The 16242-nt window shown below is 36.1% G+C and overlaps 1 protein-coding gene across 4 annotated transcripts in view; it reads right to left on the reverse strand.

Moving 5' to 3' along the window:
* Positions 1-16242, reverse strand: part of strn4 (striatin, calmodulin binding protein 4) — a 91905-nt gene that overhangs the window by 46292 nt on the left and 29371 nt on the right. For 3 of the 4 annotated variants that reach the window (XM_049467394.1, XM_049467396.1, XM_049467395.1), the window contains exons 3-10: positions 12613-12689; positions 12386-12467; positions 12112-12294; positions 8811-8985; positions 6492-6648; positions 5283-5378; positions 4902-5020; positions 3970-4145 (exon numbers count right to left, since the gene is read on the reverse strand). In XM_049467394.1, the coding sequence (XP_049323351.1) occupies positions 3970-4145; positions 4902-5020; positions 5283-5378; positions 6492-6648; positions 8811-8985; positions 12112-12294; positions 12386-12467; positions 12613-12689 (1065 nt within the window). The remainder of the gene's footprint in view (positions 1-3969; positions 4146-4901; positions 5021-5282; positions 5379-6491; positions 6649-8810; positions 8986-12111; positions 12295-12385; positions 12468-12612; positions 12690-16242) is intronic. The other variant, XM_049467397.1, reaches the window with a different exon arrangement.

Genomic DNA, 16242 nt, shown 5'->3' on the forward strand with positions numbered 1-16242 from the left:
TTAGTTTGGGTAGTTTTATATTTTCCAAAGAGGTGTTGATATCTTCTAATTTTGGGTCATGGTCTGATGAATATAGATTTGTGAAGTCATTTCGGAATGTGCTGTTGATTTCTTTAGGGTTCTGAGCGAGCAATCCTGTTGGCTCTTTGATTGCTGGAATGGTAGTTTTTTCTTTGTTTCTTTTGATAAGATTTGCTAAGAATTTGTTTGATTTATTACTGTACTCAAAGTTTTCATGTCTTAGTCTTTGTAGTAGAAATTTGGTTCTTTCATTTATCAGATCGTAAGCTGCAGTTTATGCTTTCTTAATTCTTTGTATGCATCTTCTGTGGGGTTGATTATTACTGTATTTTCTATGTCTTTGATTATTTGCTCTAAATTTTATTCTTTTTCTGTATTCTTTTTTTTCTTACATGTAGAATTGGATATTATTTTACCTCTTAAAACTGCCTTAGCAGTTTCCCATAGGATTTTTGACTGAATTTCTGGGGAATCATTTATATCAAGGAAGGATGCCCATTCCTTTTTTCCCACTCCTTTTTTCCAAATTCTGGGTCGTTTAGTATGGATGTATTGAAGCGCCACCTAAAAGTTGGTTTATGTTGTTCTTCTTTCAGTATGATTGAAACGGGGGCATGGCCACTTATTGTAATCGGGTGGATCTGTGTATAAGTGATGTTCTGATTTATTGACTTACTAATTAGAAAGAAGTCTATGCGGGAAAAGGAATGATGAACCGGTGAATGGAATGTAAATTCTTTTGTGTTTGGGTGTGATAATCGCCAACCATCGGCAAGACCAAATTCACTCATGAGCTGTTTTATTGTTTCTGTTGATTATCAATTGCGTGTATTTTTTGAGTTTGTTATTCTTTCTAAATCTGGATCCATGACTGTGTTGAAATCACCGCCAATTGGGGAATCTGAGAGGTTGGAAAGTTGATCTGAGAAGTTTTGGAAGAATGTGGGATTATCAATATTTGGGCCATATATACTTTCAATAGTTAATGTATTATTGGAAATAGAAATATTTATAATAATAATAAATCGTCCTTTAGGGTCTGCAATAGTGGTGTTGTGGGTGAATTAAATGCTTTTGCTTATAAGTATCGCTACGCCTCTTTGTTTGGAGTTATAATTAGCTGTAAATATGTGGTTAAAACAGGATGTTCTTCAGTTTGTGTTGGTCAGTATCTGTTTCTTGAGTTTCTCGTAAAAGTCTTTAGACTTTCGAGGTGATTTTTTATCTTATGTTTTTTTCCTGAGATCCAAGACCACGTATATTCCATGTACCAAATTTCAATTGCGGCATGTTGGGTTATACGATGTTAAATAGTGTGTATTTAAGTAATACTGTCTGTCTGTGTGTGTGTGTGTGTGTGTGTGCATAACAGGTTGCAGGATTTGTGTTTGTATGTTGATCTGATTTGTGTATGTTGGTCGACGCAAAGTATATTATAAATAGGATAATAAGTGAGTAATACAGAGAAGTGGATTTTGTGAAGGTGGGTGTGTGTATGTGGGACAGAGGGAATCCATCAGATAGTTAGATAGAAAGATGATGGATGGATGGATGGATGGATGGATGTGGATGGATGGATGGATGGATGTGGATGGATGTGGATGGATGGATGGATGGATGGATGGAGTAAGGTTTTATTATACTAAGCATTATACATTATATAAGCATTATATAGGTTAGTCAGATATATAGATAGATAGGTTAAGGTAAGGTTATTTATTTATTTATTTATTTTTATTGTTCTTTGTACTTTTATGTTTGGTATAGCCAGGGCGTCTTGTCTTTATCTTTGTATAAATGGATATCTACGTATAATTTATCCACAGACACCACTGCCCTTTTTCCTTCTTTAATTAGCTGCTTCCTGATGGTAAAGAGGTGTTTACGTCTTCCCAGTATTTCTCGGGGTCATTGATGCCATAGTTGGTTCCTTTGAGTTTTTTTCCTTTGCTCATAATGAGCTGTTTATATTTGAAGTGTTCGACTTTTGCAACTATGGGTCTTGGGCTTTTATTTTGAAAGGTTTTCCCTCCAATGCGGTGGACCCGGTAAAATGTGATGTTATTGGCTGTATCAGGGGAAAGTTTTAGATTGTTTATTAGGAATTTATGGATTGTTTCTTCAGGGTCGTCGGATGGATTTTCAGGAATGCCAGAAAAGTCGATGTTGTCTCTCACGCTCCGCGCCTGTAGGTCCAGGATTGTTTCTTTCATTGGTTTGTTTTCTTTTGTTATGGTTGTTATTTGGGGTGTAAGGTTGTTGATGGCGTGGTGTAGCGTTTTGTTTTCCTTCGCTAGCTCCGTGATTTGTTCCTGGCTATACTCCAGGCTGTCTCGGAGTACTTTAAATTCCTTATGGAGAACTTCCACGAGGGAAATTCTCCCGTCAAGGCTGGTTAGTCTGCAGTCGATGGTTTGTAAAATGTCACTGACCTCCGTGTGAAGCGCTGATCTTGCTTGTAGCTCTGGATCTTCAGGTGAGCTGGGCGGACGGGGTCGTTTGCAGGTAAGTGTTGGTGTCATCTTCGGTTTGTTTTTGCCGTCTTCTTTGTCATGGTTCATGGCTGTTATCTGGTTGTAGTACTGGTCGATGTCGTGTTCTTCCAGGTCGTTGAGAGCAGGTAGAGTGTATGATGATTTTAGGGAGAATGTGAGTTTTTGTTTGTTTGTTAGCTTTCTTCTTGACGGGTGTAGGCCAATCTCTTGTTGCCTGCACGCTGTCTCAGGATGGTGTGTGTTACGCAGTCATGTGTCTGCCGGCCAGCAGAGAGGACTTTCCCGACTGCATAATGGATCAGGATTACTCAGACCATCCCCAATACAAATCACTCTAACCTGGGTGTAGTCTTACCAAGTTCCTTGAGGTATTTCCACAGTTAAGAGCAGAAAGATGAGTACAACAAACCAGCAATTATCCACCAGACCTGTCTTCCCAAACCTTCATCCTCCATGAATTTATTTTTTATTTTATTTTTTTTAACAGTTGTACCTGCTAATTTCAGGTCTTTCTGGAGCTCTCCAAGTGGTCCTTGGCTCTTGAACAACTCTTCTGATAATTCTTTTCACTCCTTTGTCACAAATCTTGCGAGGAGCACCTGGTCGTGGTCAGTTTATGGTGGAATGATGTTCTTTCCACTTCAGGATTATGGCCCCAACAGTGCTCACTGGAACATTTAGAAGTTTGGAAATCCTTCTGTAACCGATGCCATCATTATGATTTGCAACAATAATTGTAAAGGTCTTCTTGAGGGAGCTTTTTACTTTTACCCTTAATGAGATGTTTCTCAGGTGATACCAGGCCTTCATTTGGGACTAAACCTTCTGATATTAATTTGCACTGACAGGGGACAGAATTGCTTTCTAATTACTGAGAGAGTTCAGCTGGTCTCTTTGCTTTCCATGCCTTTTTATACCTCCCTTTCTTTACGTGTTCAATAGATTTCATTAATTATATCGATTAATTTGAATTTACAGTTAAGGACGATGTGTTTTTAATCGTTTTTCTCTGAGTTTTAATTTTCACCACCCACACACCCCTGTGAGCTCCTGTACTACAGGCTTAGCCCCGCCCCTCTCTCTCGCGCACATTTTTTTTTTTAAATAGAAGATTTTTTTTTTTTGGGCCATATTGCCCAGCTGGTGAAAATTTCATGTCAATAGCACCTCTAGAAATAGATTTTATATATATATATATATATATATATATATATATATATATATATATATATATATATATATATATATATATATATATATAAACAATTTCTGATTTTTGTGTGACATATAAAACAACCCAAAAAAAAGAAGTTTACCCCTCAGTACTCAGTGTATGTCAGCTTATGATGCATAACCTTTTTTAGATGAATAAACTGTATGGATAATTATTTAAAATGGCAACATTGCATTGTAGTTCACACAATACTAGATAGGGCTGAAGGTGGGTGCTCACTTTTTAGAGTGCATGGCCTTGTTCAGATTCCAAAGCTTCAGAGTGCCATCCTCTGAAGCAGTCAACAGCACAGCTTCACTGGGGTGAAATGTAAGGGCTCGGATAGCATCAAAATGGCTTCGGAGGGTAAAGCGTGGATTCCATGTCTTTTTAAACTCCTCACGACTGTCTTGCAGCTATAAAAGATATAACTAAAAAGCTTATACATAACCCCATTATACACAACCCCATTATACACAACCCCATTATACACAACCCCATGCCAGAAAATGTTGGGATAGTACGGAAAATGCAAACATAAAAAAAGTGTTTCTTACACTCAATTTAAAAGTTTAGATCATTGCAGACTGTGTTGCAATGAAAGTATGTTGCAAGTCTTATGTTTAAGGAAAAAATGTTTTGGCAATGAAGATACAAAGTGCTGAAGTGTTTTAAGTGTTCTTTTGTCCCTTTGTTTCTTCCTGCAAAGAGGTGTGGGGTCACACATTCTCTATTGGGGACTGAAGGCTTTCGCTGCCATGTCTTTATGTCTTTGTGCGCAGCATGTTGTATTACAAGGTCTCATTACTGAGAACAGTCTGGCTGGTCCTTTCCACATTTTGTTCAAAGTATGTGGCATCTATTTCTAACAAAAAAAAAATAAATGCTGATTGGTCTGACCATGGTACAGTGTGTTAGGCTTCTGTTCTGCACAGTAAAGTTGTGAATGTGACTGATGTCACATTTAGTTTTTTGTAATCTCATTCTTAAATTAGCCTGTCCCAACATTGTTTGAAATGGGGGAACTAATGTATATTAATAAATGAAATGAAGATCAGCAGTTGAAACTTGAAAAATCATTATAAAATACATTTTTCCTTCCCATACTGTTCCAATATACATATATATATATATATATATATATAAATATAAATAAATATTAAAATACTTACATCATTAGTGACTTCATTATCATTAGCAACAGTTAGGTCAGCCAGCTCTCCAAGATTTATGTCACCTCCACCGACTGCATCCAATATAAATACATCTGAAGAGAAACCTAGAGTGCCCCCTACAGCAGAGAAACAGCATTTACATGAAAACACATTCATTTTACAGTTTTGCTTTTCACTTTTTACTGTATATTCCAGCATTATTCACTACCAGCCTAAGAGGGGTGAATATTTAGTCAGCATGTTGAATCGCACAAACGTTACCTACCATTAAAACACAGACACTGTACAAGTTTCAATTTTAGGTACAAAGAATAGCATAATTATAATCATTGAGTGGACAGGACTGTGGTAGCTGCGACTGCAGGGGGAGGAGCTTACCTTCCCCAGAGCGGCACTGACCCTGGATGGAAGCCGGTTGTGAGGACTTTGGGGGAAAATCTGACATTATGCCTTGCAACTTGTTCCTGCGGTTCTCTGAGCCAAGAGAAAAACAGACCCATACACACATTCTTACTAATTAATACTCAAACAGCTTCACTCGGCTGAGGCACAATAAGAAGCATGGTGGATAGATGACAGTTTGACAAAACATGAGCTGATTCCATTTAAGAGATTGTTATTAGTTACTTGACTAAAGCATAATTATAACTGGTCAGACAACCTATACTGTAATGAACTGGGCTAGCGGACATCAAATCACCAGCAGAAAAAGAGGAAACAGAAAGGTCACAACATCATAAACACATCAGGAAGTCATCAGGAAATAAACACCCCCATTAACACACTATACAATAACAAGAAAAGACAAAAAAACATGAAGATTATATTAAAATGAACTCATTGCAGCAATACAGCAATTTTGTTTTGTCTGGTTCCACTGTTTTGCAGTCTGTCCTGCATTACGGGTACTCTTGTTCTAACACACCTAGTCAACTGCTCTCTTACAGACGATTTAAACAAAATAAAACTACAGAAACAGAAGCACTGCTCTAGCAAACTGCTTCCAAAACTAAACAATGACTAAGGTTCAAAACTGAAATCTGCTCTAACCCATTTATACTCAAACAATCAGGCACAATTTGGAACTTGACCACTACTAAATTTTTAAGAACCTTCCCAGACTCATCTGATCTGCACCATTCTTTCTCATTACAGTGACCCACTCACTACAACAAATATCAAACCAAATTAATGTCTGAGGTTTAAATCAGATACAGACTCTGCCCGCATCCTCTCCAACCATGCTGTAATCATCTGCAGCTGATTTGCTGCTTCTCATATTTTTGGTATGTTAAATAAATATATGTGAGGGTGTAGAAAACCATAAAAGACCAAAAGGTTCACATACTTTTCTTGCAACTGTAGTTAAGACAAAGAGCAAATGTCCAGGTTTAAATTTATTAAACTATCAATTTTTATGGTGTATACTTCACCCAATATGTTGACAACAATCTTACCTCTACCTTTTTGATATTATTTTGTTTCACATCCAATCTTTGACAGTATCTATCAGAAAATAAGTAAAACTACGCCACTGTTAACAGACTAATAAGCAGTCAACTGGAACTGAGGTCCTGCTTTTCATACCTAACTCACGCCCATCTCCTGAGATCCGTGCCTCTCCAGCCCCCTCGCTCTCCTCTCCCGAGCCCAGGAAATCAAACTCATTAAGAGCATCTTCTGAGTCCTCCTCATCTTCTTCATCCTCAGGGTCCAGAACTGTGGTCAAGGGTTCATCGCCCATCTACACACAGTCAGAAACAATATATCACGCACATAATACCCAAGACACTCTTGAAGAACACATTCCATCTAATTAATGTCATGAGTAATAAAATACATCGCTGTATAATTCTGGAGTAATCGGACACTGAACTTATGAAAAATGTCTATTCGCTTTTGCTTAAACAAGATTTCAGGGTCCAATAAAACCAGCAAATCAAATTGTTATCCAATGACTCAAAGAAAACCTTGAAGAACATACAATGAATGACATGAGTAACAAGTGTTTTTCCTGAATCATTTTGGAGTAATTGGATACCAAACTTGTGCATAAACCACATTTCAAAGTCCAATAAAACCAGCAAATCAAATTGTTATCCAATGCCACTAAAATAGTCTTGAACATGATATTCCATACTATCAATGACGTGAGTAACAAGTGATATTATTGTATCATTTTGGAGTAACTGAATACCAAACTTAGAAAACCTGTCTATTCGGTTGTGCATAAATCAAATTTTAGAGTCCTGTAAAATCAGCAAATCAAATTGTTATCCAATGAAGCCAAGACACTCTTGAAAAACACATTCCATACTATTAATGACATAAGTATCAATGGATATTACTGTATCATTTTGGAGTAATTGAATACCAAACGTAGAAAACATGTCTTTTTTTCTTACCACCATTAAATCATTTCAGTACACATTCTATACTATTACTGATTTAAGTATCAAGCGATAGTACTGTATTATCTTGGAGTTCAGGGATGCCAAGGAAAAGTTTTCATTTGGTTTTGACTAAACCATATTTTGTCCTATTAAGCAAATTAGTTATTAAATGACACCATAAATTTCTTAGAGAACACATAACATAAGTATACATATGAAATTCTTCAACGACATTTTATAGAATAAGTGATAAATATCAAGTGATATTACTGTATCTTTTTGAAGTAATGGGATGTCAAGGTTTCCATGGTGTCATTTAATAAATATTTGATATGCTGGTTTTATAGGACTCCAAAATGTTTTTTTTATGCAGAACTAAAGACATTTGTCCTCAGTTCGGTATCCGATTACTCCAAAATCATACAGTAATATCCTATGGTACTCATGTGAGTAATAGTATGGAATGTGTTCTTCAAGACTGTCTTGTTTTCCTTGGATAACAATTTGATTTGCTGGTTTTATAGGACTTCGAAATATGGTTTATGCACAACCAAATAGACATTTTTTCTAAGTTTGGTATCCAATTACTCAAAAATGATACAGTAATATCACTTGTTACTCCTCCTAGTTCTTCAAGACTGTCTTGGTGGCATTGATTTGATTTGCTGGTTTTACAGGACTCTGAAATCTGGTTTATGCAAAAGTGAATAGACGTTTTTCCTAAAGTTTCGTATTTAATTACTGTAGAATGATACAGTAATATCACTTATTTCTCACGTTATTAATCATATGGGATGTGTTCTTCAAGACAGTCTTAGTGGCATTGGATAACAATTTGATTTGCTGGTTTTATAGGACTCCGAAATCTGGTTTATGCACAACCAAATAGACATTTTTTCCAAGTTTGGTATCCAATTACTCCAAAATGATATCACTTGTTACTCATGTCATTAACAGTATGGAATGTTTTCTTCAAGACTTTCTTGGTGCCATTGGACAACAATTTGATTTGCTGGTTTTATAGGACTTTAAAATCTGGTTTATGCAAAATCGAATAGACATTTTTGGTATCGAATCACTCCAAAATGATACAGACATGTATCATATGTATCAAACATATGTATCAAACATATATTTGGGATAAATGGAAATAAGATCTTTAAGCATTTAGTGCTGTGATATGATAATATGATTTGCTAATTGCTGACACCGGGCAAACAGCCCCGGAGATCGGCTCGCTGCTGCTGCTTTTCTTTCTTTTCTGGGCACTGCTGGGATAAGACCGCTTTATGGTTGTACCGAAGCTACCTTAGTCTACCTCACCTCAGCATCTTCAATAATGCGTTTAATTTTTTTCTCGTTTTTTTGTCAACCTTTTGGCCAGAAGCCCCCCCCCTCGATTCCGGGGGCCCCCAAGCAATTCCATGGTTTGCGTGGTGGTAAAATTTGCCCCTGCTTGCAGCAACTACCAGACAAGATATGAAGTTCAGAACACATTCACAGCATTGCCAACCTTGCCCTGGGACTTCTTGTTCTTTCGTGGCCCATCAATGCAATCTGTAGCAATGCCTTGAAAGTCATCATCTTCATCACTGTCTTCCTCATCATCCTGGCAGCTTCGCAGGAAGGAAATCTTATCCAGGACTGAACTTCCGACTCGCTCTTTAGAATTTTCTTTGCCAGCATTCCTGTAAATTACACAATGAAAACACATACATTTCTGTTTGACTTCTATGTTGTGTCTTTTAAACACCTCTAGATTGTCCCTGTATCTCCTGCTGTATATACAGTGAGTTCACTTTTCAGGTTAGTGTTCAACACTAGGTACCAGCTACAAATGATTAAATATACACAGAGACAGAAACAACAACAACAAAAAAACACTTTATTTACTTACAAACCGTTTCAATGAGGGAAAACAATAACAAAGCTACTGCGCATGTCTGTTCCTTCCACGCTTCAACGTCAAACGCTATCCAACACGTACTCTGCATGGTTTGTAGATAAGAAGGAGGGAGAATTTGTGAGCGGACACTGTAACTGCATGGCAGGTTAGCAGTGTGAACAACGAAAGCACGCGTGTTTACTATGGAGGACCAAAAATGACATAAGTATAAATAAATAAATGCACATATAAATGTATAAATAAATAAATATATACATGTTGAAATAAATATATAAATAAATGCACATATAAATGAATAATTAAATAAATATATAAATAAATAAATACAGATATAAATAATTGTATAGGTAAATAAATAAATGAATAAATATGTGGAAATGTGGAAATAGATCAATAAATAAATGTAGAAATGTTAAAATAAATGAATTAAACAAACTTTAAAAAAAGTCAGTAAATTTAAATAACTTTTATTTACTAATATTAAACAATCTTAGCCAGACTGTAACATTAGCACCTAGGACCTAAAGCTCAGTTTACAGACTATAAGATTGCTTAATTGAAAAGCAGTTAAAGTGAATGAAATCATAACTGATCAGAAGTTCGATGTGCTGTGCCTCACTGAAACCTGGATTAGGCCTAATAAATATTTAGCATTAAATAAAGCCACCCCTACAGACTATAATTATATACACAATCCGAGATTGTCCCTTAGAGGAGGCAGAGTTATATTTTGACAACAAGAACAAGAACAAGATATCTACAGATCGGCAAGGAAAGAATATAGTGATTTTTCTGCAGACATTAGTGTGCACCAATATAACAAATCCAACCTGAATCCGATCTAATCATAGCACTGAGACAGCACTAGTTAAGATCATCTTTGTCTTGCCTTTAATCAATTATTTACTCTGCCACTGGGCAAATTTATTAGAACTTTCATTGTTATGCATTATGTTAAATTCAATTTAAATGTTTAGTTCAAAACGTCTCCAGTATGCTTTAGATCACTGAATTAGTGGTCTCTGAAGAAAGACAGGATTTGGATTGTGCTCATGAATATTCATACATGCAAATAACAGCACTGCAGCAGAGAACACCTTCCTGCCTTCCCCCACAGTCAATTTTACAGCTCTAAAACTCAAGGGACAAAAGTTTACAGAGATACAGCCTTAGTCATAAAGATTTTTAGGTGAGATTTTTCAGACTCGAGCTCCCCCGCAACCGAGAAATGTTATCAATGCCGCGTTGCAAGCAGAGACCGCCCGCCGTGACGCCGCTCTCCACGCGGCTGAGAAATGTTATTAAAGCCACGATGCGAACAGAGACTGCCCGTCGCAACCACAGCCGTGCAAATCTACACTATAATTTGTTTTTTTGAGTAGTTTCTTTTACTAGCTACTGCAGGCAATGGAGGCTGAAAAACAGTTTCTTGTGCAGCATCATATACAACTCAGAGAGACCAATTGTATTTCACAAAGAACAAGAAAATGTGGATTTTAGCAGAAGGAGACCTTTAAAGAACAACTTGCTTCTTCTGAATAGTGACAGTGATTCTTTTAGATCTAAAGTAAAAGTAATAAAGCATCAGTCTTGCGTTCAGCAGCTAAAAAAATATATTAAATTCAGATCTAGCATTTGATAAACACATAACTAATATGATTGGGCCCATAGTTTGCACAAAAGATCATATTTTCAGTACATATACGTGTCTGTCCTGATAGTATTAATGGTTTCTGAATACTGTCAATTTAGTTTTGAAAATATGAAGCCTGTAGTACTGTAGCATCTCCCAAAGGCTGATCTGTTTCAAACTTTGCAGAAACATGATATTTTCCTTAGACATGGGTGTGTATATTTCTAGAAATAAAGATTCAAAGATCAATTAGATCGATTAGAACATATCTTATAGATGGAGCATGCCATATTTCAGCTTGATTGGATATACAGTTGTTTAACATTGGCTGTTTTTCACTCAGTTACTGATTGAGGGCGGGGCCAGACGCCACATTACAATATTTCATTGCAAACCTGGTAATGTGTTTTCATACAAAGCAATAAAATTTAGAGTGAAATAAGCTTGATTGGGGATGTTTTTTAAGCTCTTGTTAAGGAAGAAAGTTTCCAAACCAATAATCCATTTCTGTAGTACTGAATGTGTTAATTTTGATTTTGTGGTTTCACAACTAGGGCTTAGCAAAACATTTTTTTTACTTCATTGAAGAAAATAAACCTTTTTATAGCTGAGCTGTGATAATTTAATTACTGTGCCAAATAACTTTTTTTTAGAATCAACCACACTTAAAACACTGCAACTCCAGCTGAACTGCAGCTGAGAGTCTGTGAATCTGTGAAGCTACAAAACTGCACTGTGTAGTAGAAACAGTGAGTATTGCATTGCAGTATTGCAGTGAGTTAAGTATTGCATTCCAATAAAACAGAAGCATTGCTGCACCACTAAAAACCTTCATTAAATGCAGATATTAGCTGTTTGGCTTATATCTAAATGAGAGAAATACAGGCTGATCTCCAATCGGATATTCTCTTCTGAAGTATAATCCACCACAAGGCTCTGTAAATATGATAAGATCATTAATTAGCAAAAAAAAAAAAAAAAAAAATGCAACGCACTAATTGTCTACATGGTCGGACTTTTGTTAGAATATTCACTACAATTTGTTCGGTATATGACTGTATAAGTGACAAAAAAAATAATAATTTTATTTGGCTATGCAGAAAGTGGTTCGAGATCTAAAGAGGGCAAAAAAAAAAAAGTCATTTTTAAAATTTACATAAATTGTTAACAAAAAATACGCAGATCATTTAAAGGGGCTTCCCTTTTAGGTTAAACCTAAATTAAACAATATGGTTACTGTACTAAATTTTAAAAAAGCAAAGAAAAATACTGAACCTTTTGATCTGTTCCTCTATCTGCCGTACAAGAAGCGATTCTCCCCTAGCATGGCTTTCAGGTTCTGAAGGAACTTCACAGGGTGGTCCATTCACCTCTGGGCTACTGCGACCCAACAGAGACCTCACTCGCTTTGAACGCATGTCGAGAATAGTGTCAGAGTATCCCACCTCTTCGAGGTACCTATAAAACAAACACAAACATAGAACCATATTAATTAATAAAACAGGTGTAATAATTTTGTTTTAAATATTGAGTAACAAAGATGACAAACTTGCGCAACAACTGCCGTCCCTCCTTCCATGTCATCTGATTGGATGGCTCAATATCCAAATCTGCTGGACCATTCAGAACTGCTGGACAAGAACAGTGTAAATTGCCTTGATAATAATAATCCAGTGGATCATTACCCAATTATCAAACATTACATGCATCGTATTACAATTTTTAAAAGACATCTGTATTTCTGACACAATTTGGAATAAAACTGCAGTGTGTTACTTGTTTCATTTTCTGTATCGGGCCTCTTCTCCCCTGGGCTCTGATCAGTGCCCGTCTTAAGCTTCTGGTATTTGGCTCTAAAGATTCAAAACAAAGACACAGGACAATAATGCTGTTTTCTTTAATCTGTCAGACGTGTGTGTGCTGGGTGATCTGCTAAGTTAAGATATATTTTATTAAATTGCATTGTATTTTCTTTTTAAGACTTTTTAAGAATCATTGTTCTACCTATACCATCTCAACATTAAGACCACCTCCTTGTTTCTACACCCAGCTACTCTCTCTGAATTTATTTTATATAGAAGGTGGAGCAGCTATGTAGCAGTGTGTAGTGAAGATTATAGTAAGTGAACCGTTTTCCAGTAAAACCTAAAAAACGGGTATAAAATAACAGGAAATAGCCCCTGAAATGGTTGATAAATTGAAAGATGGTGAATTTTGTGGAAATAAACATTCAGACATAATATAAACAAGCCCAGTATAAGCCTGTATTATAGCAGCATCTTTGTGCAGAGCACCAGAACTCTTGAGATTCGGTTCACTAATCCATCCTGATTTTAACTAATCACTTAAATAAGCAATATGTAGGCAGACTAACTTGCTTGTATAACATACTGAGTACTTGTATGGTATACAGAAACTCCATATCAAGAAAGGTCGGTAAGTGGCAATTATAGAACTCCGAATTAATCTAGGATTTGAGCTTATTGACTAAAGGACACAAACACACAAGCACACACACACACAAATACTGTGCATGTGCACATTGCAGTGACTATGCTTAAACGTATACAGTGGTGTAAAAAAATGTTTGGCACCTTCCTGAGTTTTGCATGTTTGTCACACTTAAATGTTTCAGAACCAATCAAACCAATTTAAATATTAGTCAAAGACAACACAGGTAAACACAAAATGCTATTTTTAAATAAAGGTGTTTATTATTAATGGAGAAAAAATATCCAAACCTGCATGGCCCTGTGTGAAAAAGTGATTGCCCTCTAAACCTAATAGCTGGTCGGGCCACCCTTAGCAGCAACAACTGCAACCGAGCGTTTGCTCCACTCATCTTTGCAGAATTGTTGTAATTCAGTCACATTGGAGGGTTTTCGAGCATGACCGGCCATGCCACAGCATACCACAGCATCTCAATCGGATTCAGGTCAGGACTTTGACTAGGCCACTCCAAAGTCTTCATTTTGTTTTTCTTCAGCCATTCAGAGGTGGACTTGCTGGTGTGTTTTGGATTATTGTCCTGCTGCAGAACCCAAGTTCGTTTCAGCTTGAGATCACGAACAAATGGTCGGACATTCTCCTTTAGGATCTTTAGGTAGACAGCAGAATTCATAGTTCCATTTATTACAGCAAGTCTTCCAGGCCCTGACACAGCAAAACAGACCCAGACCATCACACTACCACCACCATGTTTTATTGTTGGAATAATGTTCTTTTTCAGGAATGGAGTGTTTCTTTTACGTCAGATGTACTGGGACACACACCTTCCAAAGAGTTAAACTTTTGTCTCATCGGTCCACAGAATGTTTACCCAAAAGTCTTGGGAATCATCAAGATGTGTTCTGAAAAATTGAGACGAGCTTTAATGTTCTTTTTGCTCAGCAGTGGTTCTCGTCTTGGCACTCTGCCATGTAGCCCATTTTTGCCCAGTCTCTTTCTGATAGTGGAGGCAAGTACACTAACCTTAACTGAGGCAAATGAGGCCTGCAGTTCTTTGGATGTTGTTGTGGGGTCTTTTGTGATCTCTTGGATGAGTCGTCGCCACACTCTTGCGGTAATTTTGGGCGGCAGGCCACTCCTGGGAAGGTTCACCAGTGTTCCATGTCTTTTTTTTTGTGGACAATGACTCTTACTGTGGTTCACTGGATTCCCAAAGCTTTGAAAATGGCTTTATAACCCTTTCCAGACTGATAGATCTCAATTACCTTCTTTCTCAATTGTTCCTGAATTTCTTTGTATCTCTGCATGATCTGTAGCTTTTAAGGATCTTTTGATGCACTTCACTTTGTCAGGCAGGTCCTATTTAAGTGATGTCTTGATTTAGGACAGGTGTGGCAATAGTCAGGCCTGGGTATGGCTAGAGACAGTGTACTCAGGTGTCAGAAAACCACAGTGACGGTATGTTTTAACAAGGGGGCAATCACTTTTTCACACAGGTTTGGATTTTTTTCTCCCTTAAAAATAAACACCTTGGGCCCTATTTTAGCGATTTATAGTGTACTAGATAACTGCACTTTGCGCAGCTAGTTTTAGGGGCGTGTCCTGTGTCTTTGGTATCGTGAGGGTGCGAAAAATACGCCTTGCACAGCTCCAACGGTGCGAAAGGCGTGTTTTAACTCTCTTAATTATTTATGGCTGTGTTTTGGGCTTACTGTGAAATAAACCAAGCAGTGTGTCATTCCCACAAGGTGCTTCTGTTCATTCCAATCTTAAGGGTGCATAAATTGACTGCAGGTCACGTTGTGAAGACACACCAGCAGCTCATTTAATGGAAGAGTAAAGTTATTTTATTCTTTATTCTGTTTATTGTTTATGTAAAAACTGGGTTTGCAACACTGAATATTTATCAAGCAATCTATTATTTACACTGAGGGGTAGCCTCATTTACAATGCCGCTGAGCATTTACAGTGTAAAAGGGATTAAAAATATAAAATAAATTTTATATTTTAATAAAATATAAAAAAACTGACATTTACTAAAGTCGAATAAAATATATACGTAAAAAAGGAAAAATAGGACATTTTAAAAATATCATACAAATGAACATAAAAACTAAAGAATTTATATCTAATGAAGAAAATAATAATAGTAGTGAAAGTAAAAAAATTATAAGAATGATAATAAATTATCAAATTTATACCAATAGAACATGAACAAAAAAAAAAAAAATATATATATATATATATATATATATATATATATATATATATATATGAACTTACAGGTAACTGAACTGAGAGAGAGAGAGAGAGAAAGAAGGAAAGAGGCGCAGCGCATTTTGCCTGATTTCTCTTGATTAATTATCAGTAAATATGTAGCTATAGTACGTTTAATAACATTAATTTTAATACACTTGTCCGACCTTATTTATTCAAAGTTTTTTTTTAGAAGACAGAGGTTTTTCTGCGCGCAATGCCGCGCACGCTGCACCAAGTTCTAATTTGCGTGCCTGCAACATTTTAGATTTTGATTTAAGATTTAAATAATAAATTAATATAATTAATATTTTAATAAATTTGCCCTGGTGATAAGAAATGAATACAGCTTTATATTTATGTGTATTTTAAATGTTTTTTAGTTTTATATAATTGACGGGCAGCACCAGACGCTGACAATGTGCTTTATTTTCTAGAAATAAAAGTGAATTTCAGTTAAATAATAGTGAAATAAAATAAATTTACGTTCAGTCAAAGTTCTTTTCTCTTTTAATTTTTCATTTCTAAAACTCCAGCATTTGGGTGAGAATAAGCATCTGTTAAAATTCTTAAACAGCAAAATGCCTGTGTCTGCTATATTAAGCTACAGTTATTTAGTCTGTGTACTGAACACAAATATAAATCCTTTTAACTGACAGAAATAAATATAACTAATAATAATTTATAGTTACTGTGCAGATT

Source organism: Astyanax mexicanus, chromosome 18 (genome assembly GCF_023375975.1).
Source record: "Astyanax mexicanus isolate ESR-SI-001 chromosome 18, AstMex3_surface, whole genome shotgun sequence".
Lineage (NCBI taxonomy): Eukaryota > Metazoa > Chordata > Actinopteri > Characiformes > Acestrorhamphidae > Astyanax > Astyanax mexicanus.